The sequence below is a fragment of the Tachyglossus aculeatus genome, chromosome 22, assembly GCF_015852505.1.
Source record: "Tachyglossus aculeatus isolate mTacAcu1 chromosome 22, mTacAcu1.pri, whole genome shotgun sequence".
NCBI classification, from domain to species: Eukaryota; Metazoa; Chordata; class Mammalia; order Monotremata; family Tachyglossidae; genus Tachyglossus; species Tachyglossus aculeatus.
Genome location: NC_052087.1, coordinates 2,239,940 through 2,260,536, shown reverse-complemented (window position 1 = coordinate 2,260,536; position 20,597 = coordinate 2,239,940). Strand labels below are relative to the sequence as shown.

General features: G+C 54.2%; 2 protein-coding genes across 2 annotated transcripts in view; both read right to left on the bottom strand.

Annotated features, from left to right (window-relative positions):
* The window catches only part of BTAF1 (B-TFIID TATA-box binding protein associated factor 1), an 83,536-nt gene extending 78,857 nt beyond the window's left edge, over window positions 1-4,679 (bottom strand). The window contains exon 1 of the mRNA XM_038764619.1: window positions 4,471-4,679. Within this exon, the coding sequence (XP_038620547.1) occupies window positions 4,471-4,484 (14 nt within the window). The 5' untranslated portion in view covers window positions 4,485-4,679. The remainder of the gene's footprint in view (window positions 1-4,470) is intronic.
* Window positions 4,680-11,596: 6,917 nt separating this feature from the next.
* The window catches only part of TNKS2 (tankyrase 2), a 67,045-nt gene continuing 58,044 nt past the window's right edge, over window positions 11,597-20,597 (bottom strand). The window contains 4 exon segments of the mRNA XM_038764138.1: window positions 11,597-13,146; window positions 13,855-14,011; window positions 14,880-15,066; window positions 16,605-16,710. Coding sequence (XP_038620066.1) covers window positions 13,084-13,146; window positions 13,855-14,011; window positions 14,880-15,066; window positions 16,605-16,710 — 513 coding nt within the window. The 3' untranslated portion in view covers window positions 11,597-13,083.

Genomic DNA, 20,597 nt, shown 5'->3' with positions numbered 1-20,597 from the left:
TTGCACACAGTAAGCACTTAATAAACGTTATTATTATTATTATTATAAGTCACTTCACTTCTCTGGGCCTCAGTTACCTCATCTGGAAAATTGGGGATGAAGACTGTGAGCCCCCCGTGGGACAACTTGATCACCTTGTAGCTTCCCCAGCGCTTAGAGCACTGCTTTGCACATAGTAAGCACTTAATAAATGCTATTATTATTAAGTCACTTCACTTCTCTGGGCCTCAGTTACCTCATCTGTAAAACGGGGATGAAGACTGTGAGCCCCCAGTGGGACAACTTGATCACCTTGTAACTTCCCCAGCGCTTAGAACAGTGCTTTGCACATAGTAAGCACTTAATAAATGCTATTATTATTATTATTATTATTATAAGTCACTTCACTTCTCTGGGCCTCAGTTCCCTCATCTGGAAAATGGGGGTGAAGACTGGAAGCCCCCCGTGGGACAACCTGATCACCCTGTAACCTCCCCAGCGCTTCCAACAGTGCTTTGCACACAGTAAGCGCTTAATAAATGCTATCATTAACTATTCTATTTATTTTATTTTGTTAATATGTTTTGTCGTCTGTCTCCCCCTTCTAGACTGGGAGCCCGCCGTTGGGTAGGGACCGTCTCTCGATGTTGCCGGCTTGGACTTCCCAAGTGCTTAGTCCACAGGAAGCGCTCAATAAATACGACTGAATGAATGAATAACGCTCTGTTGGACTCCGCCAATGAGTCACCCCGAAACTCACAGACTTCTTAACCCTACTGATACCCGCCCCCCGCCATGGCACCGCCACTAAGACCACCCCCCGCCTGCACTTGTGGTTGTTGTGATCAAGCGCTTACTACAGTACTCAGCACACAGTAAGCGCTCAATAAATACGATTGATTGATTGATTGTTGGGTAAAAAGGGAGAAGGAAGGATGACTTTTTAAATCCCACAGCAATCTGTTTCTCCTCAGCTCAGTCCATGGGCTGGCAGGGTGCGGTGCGGTGGACAGAGCCCGGGCCCGGACATCGAAAGGTCACGGGTTCTAGTGGGTTTTGCTTCCCTGGGCCTCGGTTTACCCGCTCTGTAAAATGGGGATGAAGACGGCGAGCCCCCCGTGGGACAATCTGATCACCTTGTATCCCCCCCGCCCAGCTTAGAACAGGGCCTCACACATAATCAGCGCTTAACAAATACCATCATCGAGTCACTTGGCTTCTCTGAGCCTCGGTTCCCTCATCTGTAAAATGGGGATGCAGCCTGTGAGCCCCACGTGGGACAACTGATCACCTTGTATCCCCCCCCCCCCCCCCCCCCAGGGATTAGAACAGTGTCTCGCACATAGTAAGCACTTAACAAATACCATCATCGAGTCACTTGGCTTCTCTGAGCCTTGGTTCCCTCATCTGTGAAATGGGGATGCAGCCTGTGAGCCCCACGTGGGACAACTGATCACCTTGTATCCCCCCCGCCAGGGCTTAGAACAGTGTCTCGCACATAGTAAGCGCTTAACAAATACCATCATCGAGTCACCTGCCTTCTCTGAGCCTCGGTTCCCTCATCCGGAAAATGGGGATGCAGCCTGTGAGCCCCACGTGGGGCAACTGATCACCTTGTATCCCCCTCAGTGTTTAGAACAGTGCCTTCGCACATAGTAAGCGCTTAACAAATACCATCAGAGTCACTTTGCTTCTCTGAGCCTCAGTTGCCTCATCTGTAAAATGGGGATGCAGCCTGTGAGCCTCAAGTGGGACAACTGATCACCTTGTATCTCCCTCAGGGCTTAGAACAGTGTCTCGCACATAGTAAGCGCTTAACAAATACCATCATCGAGTCACCTGGCTTCTCTGAGCCTCGGTTCCCTCATCTGTAAAATGGGGGTGCAGCCTGTGAGCCCCAAGTGGGACAACCCGCTGACCTTGCATCTCCCCTACCACTTGGCACATGATGATGATGATGGCATTTATTAAGCGCTTACTACGTGCAAAGCACTGTTCTAAGCGCTGGGGAGGTTACAAGGAGATCGGGTTGTCCCACGGGGGCCTCCCAGTCTTAATCCCCATTTTCCAGATGAGGGAACTGAGGCCCAGAGAAGTGAAGCGACCTGCCCAGAGTCACACAGCGGACAATTGGCAGAGCCGGGATTCGAACCCATGACCCCTGACTCCAAAGCCTGGGCTCTTTCCACCGAGCCACGCTGCTTCTCTAATAGTCGCTGCTTCCCATAGTAAGCGCTTAACAGATACCATCATTAATATTATCTCGGCCCCTCCACGTGTGAGCAGGGGCGCCTCGGGATTGTTCATTCATTCAATCGTGTTGATTGATGCGTGCAGAGCGCTATACTGAGCGCTCCGTACGGTGCTCTGCACACCGTAAGCGCTCAATAAACTCGACTGAATGAAAGTAAATTCGGCAACAGGGACCGTCCCCACCCAACCACAGCCTCACAGCCTAGAAAGGGGGAGATGACAACAAAACCAAACAAAATCAGAGGGGTGGTCGGGAAGGGGTCTCCCCTCCACTTGCTGGGCCTCAGTCCCCCCATCTGGAAAATGGGGGTGAAGACTGTGGGGCAACCTGACGAGCTTGGCTCTCCCCCAGCGCTCAGCTCAGAGTAAGCGCCTCACAGATCCCATGGTTACGTGAGCCCCACGTGGGACAACCTTGATTACCTTGTATGCCCCCAGCGCTTAGAACAGTGCTTGGCACATAGTAAGCGCTTAACAAATGCTGTCATTATGATGATCAATCAATCGATCGTATTTATTGAGCGCTTACTGTGTGCAGAGCACTGTACTAAGCGCTTATGATGATGATGATGATTATTAGGGAGGCAGAGCCTGTGGGCAAGAGGGGGGCTCCTCGTCCTCCTGACAATAGGGAAGCAGCGTGGCTCGGTGGAAAAAAGATGGGCTTGGGAGTCAGAGGTGCTGGGTTCTAATCCCAACACCGTCCCTTGTCAGCTGGGGGACTCGGGGCACGTCACTAGGCCTCAGTCCCCTCATCTGGAAAATGGGGAGGGAGACTGTGAGCCCCACGTGGGACCACCTGATTACCTTGTATCTCCCCCAGCGCTTAGTAGAGAGTAAGGGCTTGACAAATGTTATTATTAAGATGACTATTATGGGGGAGAAGGGGAGGCACAGGAGGGGGCTCCTCCACCCTCTGACAACGGGGAAGCCGTGGAAGGGACTCAGAGGTGCTGGGTTCTAATCCTGAAACCGCCCCTTGTCAGATGCGGGACTCGGGGCAAGTCGGTGGGCCTCAGTCCTCTCATCTGGAAAATGGGGAGGGAGACTATGAGCCCCACGTGGGACCACCTGATTACCTTGTATCTCCCCCCCAGCGCTTAGCAGAGAGTAAGGGGTTGACAAAAGCTATTATTAGGGTGATAATTAGGAAGGGGAAGGGGCTAGGGAAGAGCAGGAGGGGGCAGAGACTAAAGACTTAACAAATGTTGTTATTAAGGTGATTATTAGGAAGGGGAAGGGGCTGGTGAGGAGCAGGAGGGGTATCCTCCACCCTCTGACAATAGAGAAGCCGCGGAAGGGAGTCAGAGGTGCTGGGTTCTAATCCTGAAACCGCCCCTTGTCAAATGCGGGACTTGAGGCAAGTCGGTGGGCCTCAATCGCCCCATCTGGAAAATGGGGAGGCTGTGAGCCCCACGTGGGACCACCTGATTACCTTGTACCTCCCCCAGCGCTTAGCGGAGAGTAAGAGCTTGGAAAATCAATCAATCATGTTTATTGAGCGCTTACTGTGTGTAGAGCACTGTACTAAGCGCTTGGGAAGTACAAGTCGGCAACATGCTATCACTATGGTGATTATCAGCGAGGGAAAGGGGCTGGGGAGGAGCAGGAGGGGGCTCCTCCACCCTCTGACAGTAGGGAAGCCGTGGAAGGGACTCAGAGGTGCTGGGTTCTAATCCCGTCACCGCTCCTTGTCATCTGGGGGACTCGGGGCGAGTCGGTGGGCCTCAGTCGCCCCATCTGGAAAATGGGGAGGCTGTGAACCCCACGTGGGACCGCCTGATTACCTTGTACCTCCCCCAGCGCTTAGCAGAGAGTAAGGGCTTGACAAAGGTTATTATTAAGGTGATTATTACGGAGGGGAAGGGGCTGGAAAGGCGCAAGAGGGGGCTCCTCCACCCTCTGACAATGGGGAAGCCGCGGAAGGGAGTCAGAGGTGCTGGGTTCTAATCCCACCACCACTCCTTGTCAGCTGGGGGACTCGAGGCGAGTCGGTGGGCCTCAGTCGCCCCATCTGGAAAATGGGGAGGCTGTGGGCCCCACGTGGGACCAGCTGATTGTCTTGTACCTCCCCCAGCGCTTAGCAGAGAGTAAGGGCTTGACAAAGGTTATTATTCAGGTGACGATTAGGGAGGGGAAGGGGCTGAGGAGGCCGGGCCTGAGGGGGGCGGGGGGGGGGGAGCGGCTGCTCCTCGTCGTCGTCGTCGCCGCCGCCGCCGAGGCGGTGGGGAAACGCACCTGGAGACGGCCATGGCGGGTGACGGGAGTCTGTGGCGGGGGGCTGTGGCGATGGCGGCTGTGGCGACGTCGTCGCGGTGTCGGTGGGGCGGGCCCCGCTCGGTGGGCCCTGCCCGGAGCCGGGCCCGAGGCCTGCCAGGGGTTTTATAGCCGCGGCCATCTTCGATTTACTCCCTTCCTCCCCGAGAGCCGCCCTGCCATTGGCTGCGGCCCCGGCGGGCGCCCAATCGGAGCGCGCCTTCTAGGGAGGCGCCCGGCGGCGGCGGCGGAGGCGGCGGGAGGAGGAGGAGGGGGGGGGCGCTGAGGGGGCGCTGAGGGGGCGCGGGGCGGGGCGGGCCGGGGCGACATGGCGGGCGCGGGGAGGGGCGGGGCGGGGCGGTGGGCACCGGGCGGCGGGGGACGGGACCGCACGGCACCGGACCGGACGGGACGGGAGGGGGGCGGGGGGAGCGGGGACGGGAGCGCGCCTGCGCGGTGGAGGGGCAGGGGGCGCATGCGCGGAGGAGGGGCGGGGGGGGACTGCACGGAGGAGGGGCAGGAGCGCGTGCGCGGAGGTGGGGCGGGGGGGGACTGCACGGAAGAGGGGCAGGAGCGCGTGCGCGGAGGTGGGGCGGGGGGGGACTGCGCGGAGGAGGGGTAAGAGCGCGTGCGCGGAGGTGGGGCGGGGGTGACGGCACGGAGGAGGGGCAAGAGCGCATGCGCGGAGGTGGGGCGGGGGGGACTGCACGGAGTAGGGGCAAGAGTGCATGCGCGGAGGTGGGGCGGGGGCTGACTGCACGGAGATGGGGCAAGGGCGCATGCGCAAAGGTGGGGCGGGGGTGACTGCCCGGAGGAGGGGCAGGGGCGCATGCGCAGGAGGAGGGGAGGGAGGCGCTGCGCGGAGGAGGGGAAGGGGCGCATGCGCAGGGGGGTGGAGGGGGCAGGGTGATGTCTGCTCAGAGGAGGAGAGGCGGTGGTGCGAGGGGGAGGGCGCCTGCCAGGAGGAGGGGCGGGAGGTACTGCGCGGAGGGGCAAGAGCGCATGCGCGGAGGTGGGCGGGGGGCCGCCTGCTCAGAGGAGGGGCAGGAGCGACCATGCGCGGAGTGGGGGCGGGGGGGGCGCCTGCCGGGATTTGGGGCAGGAGCGCATGCGCGGAGAGGGGGTTGGGGGCGTCTGCACGGGGGAGGGGCAGGAGCGCACGCGCGGAGGGGGTGCCGGGGGGGCGCATGCGCGGGAGCGGCGCATCGGCTTCAAAGCTCTCCGTCCCCTCGCCCCCTCCTCCCTCAGCTCCCTTCTGTCCTTCTCCAGCGCAGCCCGCACCCTCCGCTCCTCTGCCGCCGCTAATCTCCTCACCGTACCTCGCTCTCGCCCGTCCCGCCGTCGACCCCCGGCCCACGTCCTCCCCCGGGCCTGGAATGCCCTCCCTCTGCCCATCCGCCAAGCTAGCTCTCTTCCTCCCTTCAAGGCCCTGCTGAGAGCTCACCTCCTCCGGGAGGCCTTCCCAGACTGAGCCCCTTCCTTCCTCTCCTCCTCGTCCCCCTCTCCATCCCCCCCATCTTACCTCCTTCCCTTCCCCACAGCACCTGTATATATATATGCTTGTACATATTTATTACTCTATTGTTTACTTGTACATATCTATTCTATTTATTTTATTTTGTTAACATGTTTGGTTTTGTTCTCTGTCTCCGCCATCTAGACTGTGAGCCCACTGGCCAGCAGGTTGGAGGATGAAGTTTGGCCCAGGGGCCGGGGCGGCCGCGGCGCGTCCGTGCAACTATGTACCCTGTGCCGCCAGGTGTGCTGGAAATGTTTAAATGCCAACTTCTGAAGACGATATCTAGATGTTCTCCCGGATTAAGCGCCTAATTAGGATGGTCCTTGAACGAGGTGGATTAATCATGGACTCAGTACCTTGGTCAGGAAAGTCATATGGCTCATCACGAAGTATTGAAAGGAAAATCGGTACTAATTTATCTCCTATCCAGTGTCCAAGGGTTCACTTCCAGAAGCGCTCTGGGCATGTCACGCCCCTCCTCAAAAATCTCCGGTGGCTACCAATCAATCTGCGCATCAGGCAGAAACTCCTCACCCTGGGCTTCAAGGCTGTCCATCCATCCCCTCGCCCCCTCCTCCCTCACCTCCCTACTCTCCTTCTCCAGCCCAGCCCGCACCCTCCGCTCCTCCGCCGCTAATCTCCTCACCGTGCCTCGTTCTCGCCTGTCCCGCCATCGACCCCCTGCCCACGTCATCCTCTATTTATTTATTTATTTTACTTGTACATATCTATTGTACTCATTTATTTTGCTAGTATGTTTGGTTTTGTTCTCTGTCTCCCCCTTCTAGACTATGAGCCCACTGTTGGGTAGGGACTGTCTCTATATGTTGCCAGCTTGTACTTCCCAAGCACTTAGTACAGTGCTCTGCACACAGTAAGCGCTCAATAAATACGATTGATTGATTGACTGATGATTCCCCCCTTCAAGGCCCTACTGAGAGCTCACCTCCTCCAGGAGGCCTTCCCACACTCAGCCCACTCCTCCCCCTCTCCATCCCCCCGGCCTTACCTCCTTCCCTTCCCCACGGCACCTGCATATATGTTTGTACATATTTATTACTCCATTTATTTATTTTTTACTTGTACATATCTATTCTATTTATTTTATTTTGTTAATATGTTTTGTTTTGTTCTTTGTCTCCCCCATCTAGACTGCGAGCCCACTGTTGGGTAGGGACCGTCTCTATATGTTGCCGACTTGTACTTCCCAAGCGCTTAATCAATCAATCAATCAATCAATCAATCGTATTTATTGAGCGCTTACTATGTGCAGAGCACTGTATTAAGCGCTTGGGAAGTACAAATTGGCATCACATAGAGACAGTCCCTACCCAACCGTGGGCTCACAGTCTAAAAGGGGGAGACAGAGAACAGAACCAAACATACCAACAAAATAAAATAAGTAGGATAGAAATGTACAAGTAAAATAAATAAATAAATAAATAGAGTAATAAATATGTACAACCATATATACATATATACAGGTGCTGTGGGGAAGGGAAGGTGGTAAGACGGGGGGATGGAGAGGGGGACGAGGGGGAGAGGAAAGAAGGGGCTCAGTCTGGGAAGGCCTCCTGGAGGAGGTGAGCTCTCAGCAGTGCCTTGAAGGGAGGTAGAGAGCTAGCTTGGCGGATGGGCAGAGGGAGGGCATTCCAGGCCCGGGGAATGACGTGGGCCGGGGGTCGATGGCGGGACAGGCGAGAATGAGGTACGGCGAGGAGATTAGCAGCAGAGGAGCGGAGGGTGCAGGGTGGGCTGTAGGAGAGAAGGGAGGTGAGGTAGGAGGGGGCGAGGTGATGGACAGCCTTGAAGCCCAGGGTGAGGAGTTTCTGCCTGAGTCGCAGGAGGTTTTTGAGGAGGGGAGTAATATGTCCAGAGCGTTTCTGGACAAAGATAATCCGGGCAGCAGCATGAAGTATGGATTGAAGTGGAGAGAGACACGAGGATGGGAGATCAGAGAGAAGGCTAGTGCAGTAGTCCAGACGGGATAGGATGAGAGCTTGAATGAGCAGGGTAGCGGTTTGGATGGAGAGGAAAGGGCGGATCTGCTCTGCGCACAGTAAGCGCTCAATAAATAATACGATTAATTGATTGATTGATTGAGGGGCAGGAGCGCCCATGGGCGGAGGTTGGACGGGGAGGGGGGGGTGCCTGCACTGAGGAGGGGCAGGAGCGCATGCGCGGAGGTGGTGCGGAAGGGGGGCCTGCCAGGAGGAGGGGCAGGAGCGCATGCGCGGAGGTGGTGCTGAAGGAGGGGCCTGCCAGGAGGAGGGGCAGGAGCGCATGCGCGGAGGGGGGGTGCCTGCCAGGAGGAGGGGAGTGAACGCATGCGCGGAGGCAGTGCGGGTGGGGCGCCTGCCAGGAGGAGGGGCAGGAGCGCATGCGCGGAGGTGGCGCGGGAGGCGGCGCCTGTCAGGAGGAGGGGGCAGGAGCGCATGAGCGGAGGCGGCGCGGGAGGGGGCCTGCCAGGAAGAGGGGCAGGAGCGCATGCGCGGAGGAGGGCTAGGCGATGACGTAAGCAGGTGTCGAGTGGGCTTCGTTGTGGTGGCATCGTAAGGAACTCGGTCGGCTGGATAATAATTATAATAATAATTTGTTAAGCGCTTCAAGCACTATTCTAAGCGCAGGGGAGGTTACAAGGTGATCAGGTTGTCCCATATGGGCCTCACAGTCTTTATCCCCATTTGACAGATGAGGGAACTGAGGCACAGAGAATAATAATAATAATGACGATGATGGCATTTGTTAAGCGCTTACTATGTGCCAAGCACTGTTCTAAGCGCTAGGGAGGTTACAAGGTGATCAGGTTGTCCCATATGGGGCTCACAGTCTTCATCGCCATTTGACAGATGAGGGAACTGAGGCACAGAGAATAATAATAATGATGGCATTTGTTAAGCACTTACTACATGCCAAGCATTGTTCTAAGCGCTGGGGAGGTTACAAGATGATCAGGTTGTCCCATATGGGGCTCACAGTCTTCATTCCCATTTGACAGATGAGGGAACTGAAGCACAGAGAATAATAATAATAATAAGAAGAATAATGATGATGGCATTTGTTAAGCGCTTACTATGTGCCAAGAATTGTTCTAAGCGCTGGGGAGGTTACAAGGTGATCAGGTTGTACCATATGGGGCTCACAGTCTTCATCCCCATTTGACAGATGAGGGAACTGAGGCACAGAGAATAATAATAATAATGACGATGATGGCATTTGTTAAGCGCTTACTATGTGCCAAGCACTGTTCTAAGCGCTAGGGAGGTTACAAGGTGATCAGGTTGTCCCATATGGGGCTCACAGTCTTCATCGCCATTTGACAGATGAGGGAACTGAGGCACAGAGAATAATAATAATAATGACGATGATGGCATTTGTTAAGCACTTACTACATGCCAAGCATTGTTCTAAGCGCTGGGGAGGTTACAAGATGATTAGATTGTCCCATATGGGGCTCACAGTCTTCATTCCCATTTGACAGATGAGGGAACTGAAGCACAGAGAATAATAATAATAATAATAATAATAATAATAATAATAATAATAATGATGATGGCATTTGTTAAGCTCTTACTATGTGCCAAGAATTGTTCTAAGCGCTGGGGAGGTTACAAGGTGATCAGGTTGTACCATATGGGGCTCACAGTCTTCATCCCCATTTGACAGATGAGGGGAACTGAGGCACAGAGAATAACAATAATGATGATGGCATTTGTTAAGCACTTACTGTGTGCCAAGCACTGGGGAGGTTACAAGGTGATCAGGTTGTCCCATATGGGGCTCACAGTCTTAATCCCCATTTGACAGATGAGGCAACTGAGGCCCAGAGAAGTGAAGTGACTGGCCCCAAGTCACCCAGCTGACAAGTGGCGGAGCAGGATTTGAACCCATGACCCCTGACTCCCAAGCCCGGGCTCTTTCCACTGAGCCACGACGTTCATTCATTCGCAGGTATTTATTGAGCGCTTACCGGGCGCAGAGCACTGTACTAAGCGCTTGGAAAGTACAATTCGGCAACAGTCGGGACAAGTCCACGTCCCACGTGGAGCTCCCGGTCTTCATCCCCATTTTACAGATGAGGGAACTGAAACATGGACGAGTGAAGTGACTCATCCAAGGTCACACCACAGACAGGCAGCAAAGCTGGGATTGGAATCCGGGTCCTCTGACTCTCAGGCCCGAGCTCTTTCCACTAGGCAACGCCGCTTCTCATCGGTAGCAGTGTTGAAGCGGCGTGGCTCAGCGGAAAGAGCCCGGGCTTGGGAGTCAGAGGGCATGGGTTCGAATCCCAGCTCCACCACTTAATAATAATAATAATGATGGCATTTATTAAGCGCTTACTATGTGCAAATAATAATAATGGCATTTATTAAGCGCTTACTATGTGCAAAGCACTGTTCTAAGTGCTGGGGAAGTTACAAGGTGATCAGGTTGTCCCACTGGGGGCTCACAGTCTTCATCCCCATTTGACAGATGAGGTAACTGAGGCCCAGAGGAGTGAAGTGACTTGCCCAAAGTCACACAGCTGACAAGTGTCGATCGTATTTTAATGCTCACTGTGTGCAGAGCACCGTACCTGCTTGAGAAGCAGCATGGCTCAGTGGAAAGAGCACGGGCTTTGGAGTCAGAGGTCATGGGTTTGAATCCCGGCTCCGCCACACGTCTGCCGTCTGACCTTGGGCAAGTCACTTAACTTCTCTGAGCCTCAGTTACCTCTTCTGTAAAATGGGGATTAAGACTGTGAGCCCCAAGTGGGACAACTTGATCACCTTGTATCCCCCCCCAGCGCTTAGAACAGTGCTCTGCACATAGTAAGCGCTTAACAAATGCCATTATTATTATTATTATTATTATTAAGTGGCGGAGCCAGGATTAGAACCCACAACCTTCGACTCTCAGGCCCGGGCTCTTTCCATGAGGTTCCCCAGGGCCCGTCTCTCCTCCCCACCCCCCATGTGGTCCCCCGTCTCAGTCTTAATCCCCATTTTCCAGATGAGGGAACTGAGGCACAGAGACTTTAAGTGACTTGCCCAAAGTCACAAGCTGGCAGGTGGCAGAGCCAGAATTCGAACCCGTGACCTCTGACTCCAAAGCCCGTGCTCTTTTCCACTGAGCCGTGCTGCTTCTCAAGCAGGTACGGTGCTCTGCACACAGTGAGCACTAAAATACGATCGACCCGCCGACCGCCGGACGGTGCCCGAGCCCGCTGTCGGGTAGGGACCGTCTCTATATGTCGCCGACTTGGACTTCCCAAGCGCTTAGTCCAGTGCTCTGCACACAGTAAGCGCTCAATAAATACGACTGAATGAATGAATGGACCCTCCGGACGCGGCCCGGGCGGCACAGATGGGAAAGGGGAGGCGCGGAATCAGGTGGGGAGGGGCTCCGGGCAGCCCCCGAGGCACGGCTCCCGGCCCAAGCGCGGCAAAAGTGATTCGTGGGGCGACACCACGGGTCAAGACAGAGACCGGCTTCAGTTGAAGATCGTCAACGCCGCCGTCCCACGCTTACACCGAAACGGGCAATTCGTCTCCCCCGGAGACCGTTCCAGGCGCTCCCTCGTCCTCGGAGTGACCGGGCCTCCCGGAAAACGGCTGAGAAATCGTTTTATTGACGTTAGCGTGGAAACGGCATGGGACACAAGGGGAGGAGAAAGTAGCACTAGTTGCACTAGAGGTTAAAACGTCACCTCGAAAGAGTCGCGGACGAACACGTCTAGGCTCCACCATCAGAAAGCAAGGTGTGTCATGCAAAAACTAAACCCCACGGGGGCCGGGCGCGGAATCAGGGCGAGCCCACCGGACCGGGGCGACAGGGCGGACGCCATCCGCTCTCGGGGGGGGTCGGGGAGAGGAGGCCGGGGCCCCGGCTGACCCCCCGAAGTCTCTCCGGGATCCTCTCGATCCAATCCCGTTGACCGACGGCTGCCGGCTCGGGGGGGGGCCGGGCCCGTCGGAGAGGCCTGAGAGGGACGGTGCAGAGTACGGCACGATTCTGTGGGTTCAAAGGGACGGCCACGACGGGCATCCGACCTCACCGAGGCGCCGAGTCCCGCCCCTCGGATGGCCACGATCTTCCCCGCCGGGTCGCCGGTGATCCCGGCACTTTCCGTCCACGCGGAGGGCGCGGCTCCGGCCCGGGAAGCAGGCGGTCCAGGGCGGCGGGCTCGGCTCGAGGAGACCGCCCTCAGCCAGGAGCGGGGCCCGAACAGCGGCGGTGAGACGGGGAGCGACGACGCGTCAGGAAAACAGCCCCGGGAGCTGGCGGCGACTCCCTCCGCGGACCGGGAGACGTGCAGAGAGGATTGCGGTCATCCGGAAAGAGATCCCCCGAGGCCAGACGCCCCGCTGCCTCCAGAACAGGGATCTAGAGCCGATCTCGGGAAGTAACAAACATCCGCCTACTATTTCACACAGAGACGCTGCCACGGGGAAACCCCAGGGTTTTGCCGGGGGGACAGAGACCCACGATTTGTCAGTACACGAAACGGAAGGGGGAAGGCCTGCTTCGGGGACGGGGCGCTCCCAGGTACGTGGCCCAGTCCACCTCCCGCTGAGAAATGACCGTGCGGGGCCTCGCAAGGCAACCCACGGGCCGTCCGGCGTCGAACACCCCGGGCGCCGGGCCGTATTCCGTTCCGTCCCGGGCCGCGGGTCCCGACACGCTCGGTCCGTATTACAAAGCGCTGGAAATAAATACCGGGCTAGTACAAAAAGCTCTTATTTACAGTTTTACAAACGGAGTCGCATGCGGCGCAAATGCCGCAGTTTCCGAAACCCAGCGTGAGCGGGACAACTTCCCATCACGGGCACTACGGTTCTGCGAGACTCCGCGGAGGAATGTAGAAAAGGGTTCAAGTTAACGGGCTTATAATTTAGTACAGACAGACCCAGTTGAGTCGGGAATGGCATCTGTTAAAGTGCTGAAAACCAGGAAACGTTTAGAAAACTCGGTCCGCTACTGAAGCTCCGTCCGGGCGGCACGTTACGCTCCGGTCTCGGTTGGGGCCGCGGTCTTTCGGCGAGGCTGAGCGGTTTTCCGGCTGCTCGGACGTATTAACGGTCGGGCCCGGCCCCTTACCCTTCAGGGGTGGTTTCGGGCTTCATAATCTGGTAAGAGATCACGTACTCCGGGTAGGCCTGAAAGACAGAGACGCGGGGTCGGCCACGGGTTTGATCAATCAATCGACCGTATTTATTGAGCGCTTACTGTGGGCAGAGCGCTGTACTAAGCGCTTGATCCGCGGGGGCGGGAGGAGGGGACCCCTGGTGCTTCCTGGGACAGATCATCATCATCAATCGTATTTATTGAGTGCTTGACGGATGTGCGCGGATTTATTGACGGATGTGGGCGGCCCGCACTGTTGGCTCCTAGGGGAACGCCGAGGTATTCAATCGATCGTATTTACTGAGCGCTTACTGTGTGCAGAGCACTGTACTGAGCGCTTGGGAAGTCCAAGTTGGCAACACAGAGAGACGGTCCCTGCCCGACAGCGGGCTCACAGTCTACAGGAATTCGATCAATACCATCGATCGGCGTCGTAAAAAGACGCCCCACGGACCTTTCCACGCCAGATCGGGAGCCTCGGGAAAGACAGCCTGCGCTGTCCACTCTGATCTGACCCCGGGGAAAGACCCCAGAATTGTACTTTCCAAGCGTTTAGTACAGTGCTCTGCACACAGTAAGTGCTCAATACGACTGAATGAATGAATCCCAGACGTGAGCTACGTCTGGCGGCCGAGTTTGGGGGATCCGAGGGGCTCCGCGGCTCTCCCGGGGGGACGGTCGGGGGGGTCACGCTAAGTGCCGCGGGACGCAAACCACCACCGAACCCGAGCGGTCCCGACCTGCTCTCCTCGGTAAATGACGTACTCGGCCAGCGCGAGGCCGTTGACGCTGGGTCTGCCGGTGACCGAATGGTGGCCCGGGGGAGAGTGGGCCATTTTCATGGCGCTGAACTGCAGGAAAGACTTGCCCAGGGTCACCCGGCAGAACAGCAACTGCCTGCAACGGAGAACGGGGAAGGCGTCGCCGAGTCCGTGCGGCCCGGCGGAGGAGCCGGGACCCCTTCTTCACGAGAGACCGACATTCCCCTCTCACCCTGTCACCTCCCCAGCGCTTAGAACAGTGCTTTGCACATAGTAAGCGCTTAATAAATGCCATCATTATTATTATTATTATGGCATTTGTTAAGCGCTTACTATGAGCCAAGCACTGTTCTAAGCTACAAGGTGATCAGGTTGTCTCCCGGAGGGCTCCCAGTCCCTCCAGATGAGGGAATGGAGAGAAGTGAAGCGTCTCGCCCCAAGTCACCCAGCTGACAAGTGGCAGAACCGGCATTTGAACCCAGGACCTCTGACACCCAAGCCCGGGCTCTTTCCACTAAGGCACGCTCCTCCTCCTCCTCCTCAGTGCGGTGCCTGGCACACGGAAGCGCTACACAAATACCGGGTTTTTTAAAAAATCATGAATAACCCAGACGTGCACGCCGCGTCTGCTCAGCGGCCGGGCCGGCGGACATAATAATAATAATAATAATGGCATTTATTAAGCGCTTACTATGTGCAAAGCACTGTTCTAAGCGCTGGGGAGGTTACAAGGTGATCAGGTTGTCCCACAGGGGGCTCACAGTCTTAATCCCCGTTTTACAGATGAGGTAACTGAGGCCCAGAGAAGTGAAGTGACTTGCCCAAAGTCACACAGCTGACATTTGGTGGAGTCGGGACGTGCGCCGTGAACACCGGGAAGGGAGTGGGATTAAAGGCGCTTGGAAGCTGGGGGGGTTTTCCACACTTCCCTCCTCGGGGGGAGGACGCAGGGGGTCGCAACGGGCCTCTGAGCCGTAACTCCCGGCCCGTCGGCGACTTCTTACCGGTGGCAGATGTAACAAGATCGATCCTTGTGGACGGGACACCCGGTGCCGCCGCCAATTCCGTACACGTACTGATTGCTTTTGGACGAGTTCTCGGCGAAGTAGATCCCAGCTCCGAACATCCCACCGATGTAGGCGTGTCTTTCGTCGAACCCTCGGTGAATAATGGCGTTCACGAACGGGGAGCCTGAAAGTCCAAAGGCTCAGGGTCGGGGGGCGGCACCCGGGAAATCCGTCGCCCCAACTCGCCCCAGCCAGGCTTGGCTGCCGCGGTCACCGCCGAGGGCTACCTCGCGAAAAGTTAACGAGGATGGAGACCGTGAGCGCCACGTGGGGCGGGGACTGTCCCTATTCCTTCATTCAATCGCATTTATTGAGCGCTTACTGTGTGCAGAGCACTGCGCTAAGCGCTTGGGCAGTCAAGTTGGCTTGTATCCACCCCGGCGCTTACTGCAGCGCCCGGTACAGAGTAAAAATAAACAAATACCACAATTTATTATTAGGAAGTTGGAGATTTTCCTTGTGAGAAAAAGCCCATACTCGCCGCTGTCTTCAGGATGCTTTCCGGACGCACTCTCCCAGGCGCTCTGCACACGGTAAGCGCTCACTAAATAGCGCTGGTCGATGCGGAAAAGTGGCAGGCGTCTGTGCATCCGGATAGCTCGAAGCCTGCCTGAAAATCCAGTCCTAAAAAGTGTTTCTGGCCAATGTATACGGCGCTAGATTTGGGGGCGTATGGGGCGAGAGCGTTCCTCTCATTATGCCAAGAATAATAATAATGATGATGATGATGATGATGGCATTTGTGAAGCGCTTACTCTGTGCCGAGCACCGTTCTAAGCGCTGGGGCAGACACGAGGTAATCAGGTTGTCCCACGGGGGGCTCACGGTCTTCGTCCCCATTTTACAGATGGGGTCACTGAGGCCCAGAGAAGTGAAGGGACCGGCCCAAAGTCAGCCGGCTGACGGGTGGCAGGGGCGGGATTCGAACCCACGATCTCGGCAGGGCTGGCTCTGCGGAGACGGCCCTCATGGGTTTGAACCCCAGCCCTGCAAACTTCCTTTATTCTTCTAGACCGTGAGCCCACTGTTGGGTAGGGACCGTCTCTGTATGTTGTCAACGTGTCCTTCCCAAGCGCTTAGGACAGTGCTCTGCACACAGTATGGGCTCAATAAATACGACTGAATGAATGAATGATACGCAGTCTCTTCTGCCCAGGTAGACACAGAGAGACCCTGGCTGAGCCCTACTTGTTGCCCTGGACCGGGGGAGACGTCTTTTCATCTAATACTAATAATAATAATGGCATTTATTAAGTGCTTACTATTTGCAAAGCACTGTTCTAAGCACTGGGGAGGTTACAAGGTGATCAGGTTGTCCCACGCGGGGCTCACAGTCTTCATCCCCCTTTTCCAGATGAGGTAACCGAGGCATAGAGAAGTGACTTGCCCAGAGTCACCCAGCTGACAACTGGCAGAGCCGGAATTTGAACCCATGACCGCTGACTCCAGAGCCCGGGCTCTTCCCACTGAGCCACGCTGCTTCTCATCTGCATCCCCGAGGCTCTTTCGCACCCCCGGAACGCTGAATGTACCCCCGGTGTTGTCGGTGCGATGCCGGGAGTCTCACAACGACATCCGGAGCTCAGCTGCGCTTTTTCCCGGCCGGAGGGGATAAATTCCTTAAAATCGGGGGGCGGGAAAGGGAGACGGGGGATGTCCTACCATGAAACAGCATCCTCTCGTTCGCATGGTTGTGGTTTTCTTCCGACACCTCTTCCCTCCGATGGGTGTATCTCTCCCACAGTTTTTTGTTACACACCTTCTGAATCTGTAAAACCAACCACAATTCAAGTCTTCAGACTCTCGCTCCAGTGAGTGCAGCGGGTTGTCAATGTTCGAGGCGCCCAAGGCTCCTCGGGGCTCCTCTGACTGTAAGCCCCTTGTAGACAGGGATCGGGTCTACCCACTGGTATACTGAACTGTAGAATACATTCTACATTAGTATAGAATACATTATAGAATATAGAATATATATACTATAGAATATATTATACTGTAGAAGCAGCGTGGCTCAGTGGAAAGAGGCCGAGGTCGTGGGTTCAAACTCTGGCTCCGCCGATTGCCAGCTGTGTGACTTTGGGCGAGTCACTTCACTTCTCTGGGCCTCGGTTCCCTCATCTGGAAAATGGGGATTAAGACTGGGAGCCTCCCGTGGGACAACCGGATCACCCTGTAACCTCCCCAGCGCTTAGAACAGTGCTTTGCACAGAGTAAGTGCTTAATAAATGCCATTATTATTATTACTGTAGAATATATTCAACATTAGTATAGTATATTGTACTATAGAATATACTATACTGTAGAAGCAGCGAGGCTCAGTGGAAAGAACCCGGGCTTTGGAGTCCGAGGTCGTGGGTTCAAACCCTGGCTCCCCCGATTGCCAGCTGTGTGACTTTGGGCGAGTCACTTCACTTCTCTGGGCCTCAGTTACCTCATCTGGAAAATGGGGATTAAGACTGTGAGCCTCCCGTGGGACAACCGGATCACCCTGTAACCTCCCCAGCGCTTAGAACAGTGCTTTGCACAGAGTAAGCGCTTAATAAATGCTATTATTATTATTACTATTACTGTAGAATATATTCTACATTAGTATAGTATATTGTACTATAGAATATATTATACTGTAGAAGCAGCGTGGCTCAGTGGAAAGAGCCTGGGCTTTGGAGTCAGAGGTTGTGGGTTCAAATCCCAGCTCCGCCACTTGTCAGCTGGGTGACTTTGGGCGAGTTGGGCGAGTCACTTCCCTTCTCTGGGCCTCAGTTCCCTCATCTGTAAAATGGGGATGAAGACTGTGAGCCCCACGTGGGACAACCTGATCACCATGTATCCCCCCGGTGCTTAGAACAGTGCTTTGCACTTCGTAAGCACTTAACAAATACCATTGTTATTATTATTATTATTGTTATTCTTATTACTCTTCCAAGCGCTTTATAACGGTGCCCTGCACAAAGCACTCAATAAAACCCACTCCTCGACTGACTGCTCCATTCCTTCCACCAGGCAAGCACATTTTCATTCATTCAATCATATTTATTGAGCGCTTACTGGGTGCAGAGCACTGTACTAAGCGCTTGAAGTTTCAACTTAATATAATAATGATGGCACTTGTTAAGCGCTTGCTGTGTACAGAGCACTGTTCTAAGCACTGGGGGGGAATACAAGGTGATCAAGTTGTCCCACGTGGGGCTCACAGTCTTAATCCCCATTTTCCAGATGAGGTAACTGAGGCTCAGAGAAGTGAAGTGGTTTGCCCAAGGTCACACAGCAGACAGGTGGCGGAGCCGGGATTCAAACCCATGATCTCTGACTCCAAAGCCCGGGCTCTTTCCACGGAGCCACGTTCGGAAGGACAGCGGGATCACCCGTTAAATGCCCCAGGGCTTCGTGCAGAGAAGCAGCATGGCTTTACTGGACAGAGCCCGGGCCTGGGAGTTGGAAGGACACGGGTTCTAATCCCAGCTCCGCCACTTGTCTGCCGTGTGACCTTGGGGGAGTCACTTCACTTCCCTGGGCCTCAGTTCCCTCATCTGGAAAATGGGGATTGAGACCGTGAGCCCCACAGGGGCCGTGTCCAGCCCGATCTGCTTGTATCCACCCCAGCGCTTAGTACGGTGCCCGGCGCATAGGAAGCACGTAACAAATACCATAATAATAATAATTATTATTATTCTCCGACCTCTCTCTGTCAGGCTGCCGGTTTTCACTACAAATTGGGCTGGGGCAAGACGACAGAATTACGGAATACTGTCCGGCGGCTTCAAGTTACGTGGTGTCGGGACGGACGGTTGTGTGTGCGAGTGTTGGGCACCGCAAGGCGAGCTTGCTTGAAAGCAGGGTTCCAGAAGAGTCGCCCTCCCACCCCGGCCCCCGCCCACGTAATGGGAAAACTGGGTGTCCCTCGTTTCTGGAAACCTCAAGGAGGGTGAGCCGCTAATCTCGAGGCCTATCTCGGGAGGAAGCTATTTTCTGACGCCAGCTGTAGCACAGCTAATTTGGGGAAAGAGATGGGAGGTGGAAAAAGTAAAAAAGCAAAAAAAAACCCCCAAACAAACCAGAAACAAAAAAGATTCAACAACCCAGAGACAAGAAGGGCCGGCTTTTTCTTTAGGAGACTGCGGGCCGGCTGGGTGGAGCGTCATTTGCTCGTAACCGCCCCATCGCTTAGTACAGTGCCTGGGCACATAGAGTGAGCGCTTAACAAATACCACAATTCTTATTCTAGGGTAGTACTTCGGGGATAGGAACCCCAAGATAAAGCTGAGAGTGAGTGCAAGGAGAGAGTGTGTGCGAGTTTACAATCTAGAGGACAAGAAACGAGTGTTTAGAATAGTGTTTGATATGTAGTAAGCACTTAACCTAATCTAGAGGACAAGAAACGAGTGTTTAGAATAGTGTCTGATATGTAGTAAGCACTTAACCTACAACAAGCTTACAATCTAGAGGGCAGAAAAACAGTGTTTAGAATAGTGTTCGATGTGTAGTAAGCACTTAACCTACAACGAGCTTACAATCTAGAGGACAAGAAACCAATGTTTAGAATAGCGTTCAATGTGTAATAAGCACTTAACCTACAACCCGAGCTTACAATCTAGAGGACAAGAACCCAGTGTTTAGAATAGTGTTTGATATGTAGTAAGCACCTAACCTACAACCCGAGCTTACAATCTAGAGGACAAGAAATCAGTGTTTAGAATAGTGTTTGATATGTAGTAAACACTTAACCTACAACCCGAGCTTACAATCTAGAGGACAAGAAACCAGTGTTTAGAATAGTGTTCGATGTGTAGTAAGCACTTAACCTACAACCCGAGCTTACAATCTAGAGGACAAGAAACCAGTGTTCAGAATAGTGTTTGATATGTAGTAAGCACTTAATCTACAACCCAAGTTTACAATCTAGAGGACAAGAAATCAGTGTTTAGAATAGTGTTCGATGTGTAGTAAGCACTTAGCCGACAACCCGATCTTACAATCTAGAGGACATTCATTCATTCATTCAATCTAGAGGACAAAAAACCAGTGTTTAGAATAGTGTTTGATATGTAGTAAGCACTTAACCTACAACCCGAGCTTACAATCTAGAGGGCAAGAAACCAGTGTTTAGAATAGTGTCTGATATGTAGTAAGCACTTAACCTACAACCCGAGCTTACAATCTAGAGGACAAGAAACCAGTGTTTAGAATAGTGTTTGATATGTAGTAAGCACTTAACCCACAACGAGCTTACAATCTAGAGGACTAGAAATCAGTGTTTAGAATAGTGTTTGATATGTAGTAAGCACTTAACCTACAACCCGAGCTTACAATCTAGAGGACAAGAAACCAGTGTTTAGAATAGTGTTTGACATGTAGTAAGCACTTAACCTACAACCCGAGCTTACAATCTAGAGGACAAGAAACCAGTGTTTAGAATAGTGTTTGATATGTAGTAAGCACTTAACCGGCAACGAGATTACAATCTAGAGGACAAGAAATCAGTGTTTAGAATAGTGTTTGATATGTAGTAAGCACTCAACCTACAACCCGAGCTTAAAATCTAGAGGGCAAGAAATCAGCGTTTAGAATAGTGTTTGATATGTAATAAGCACTTAACCTACAACCCGAGCTTACAATCTAGAGGACAAGAAACGAGTGTTGAGAATAGTGTCTGATATG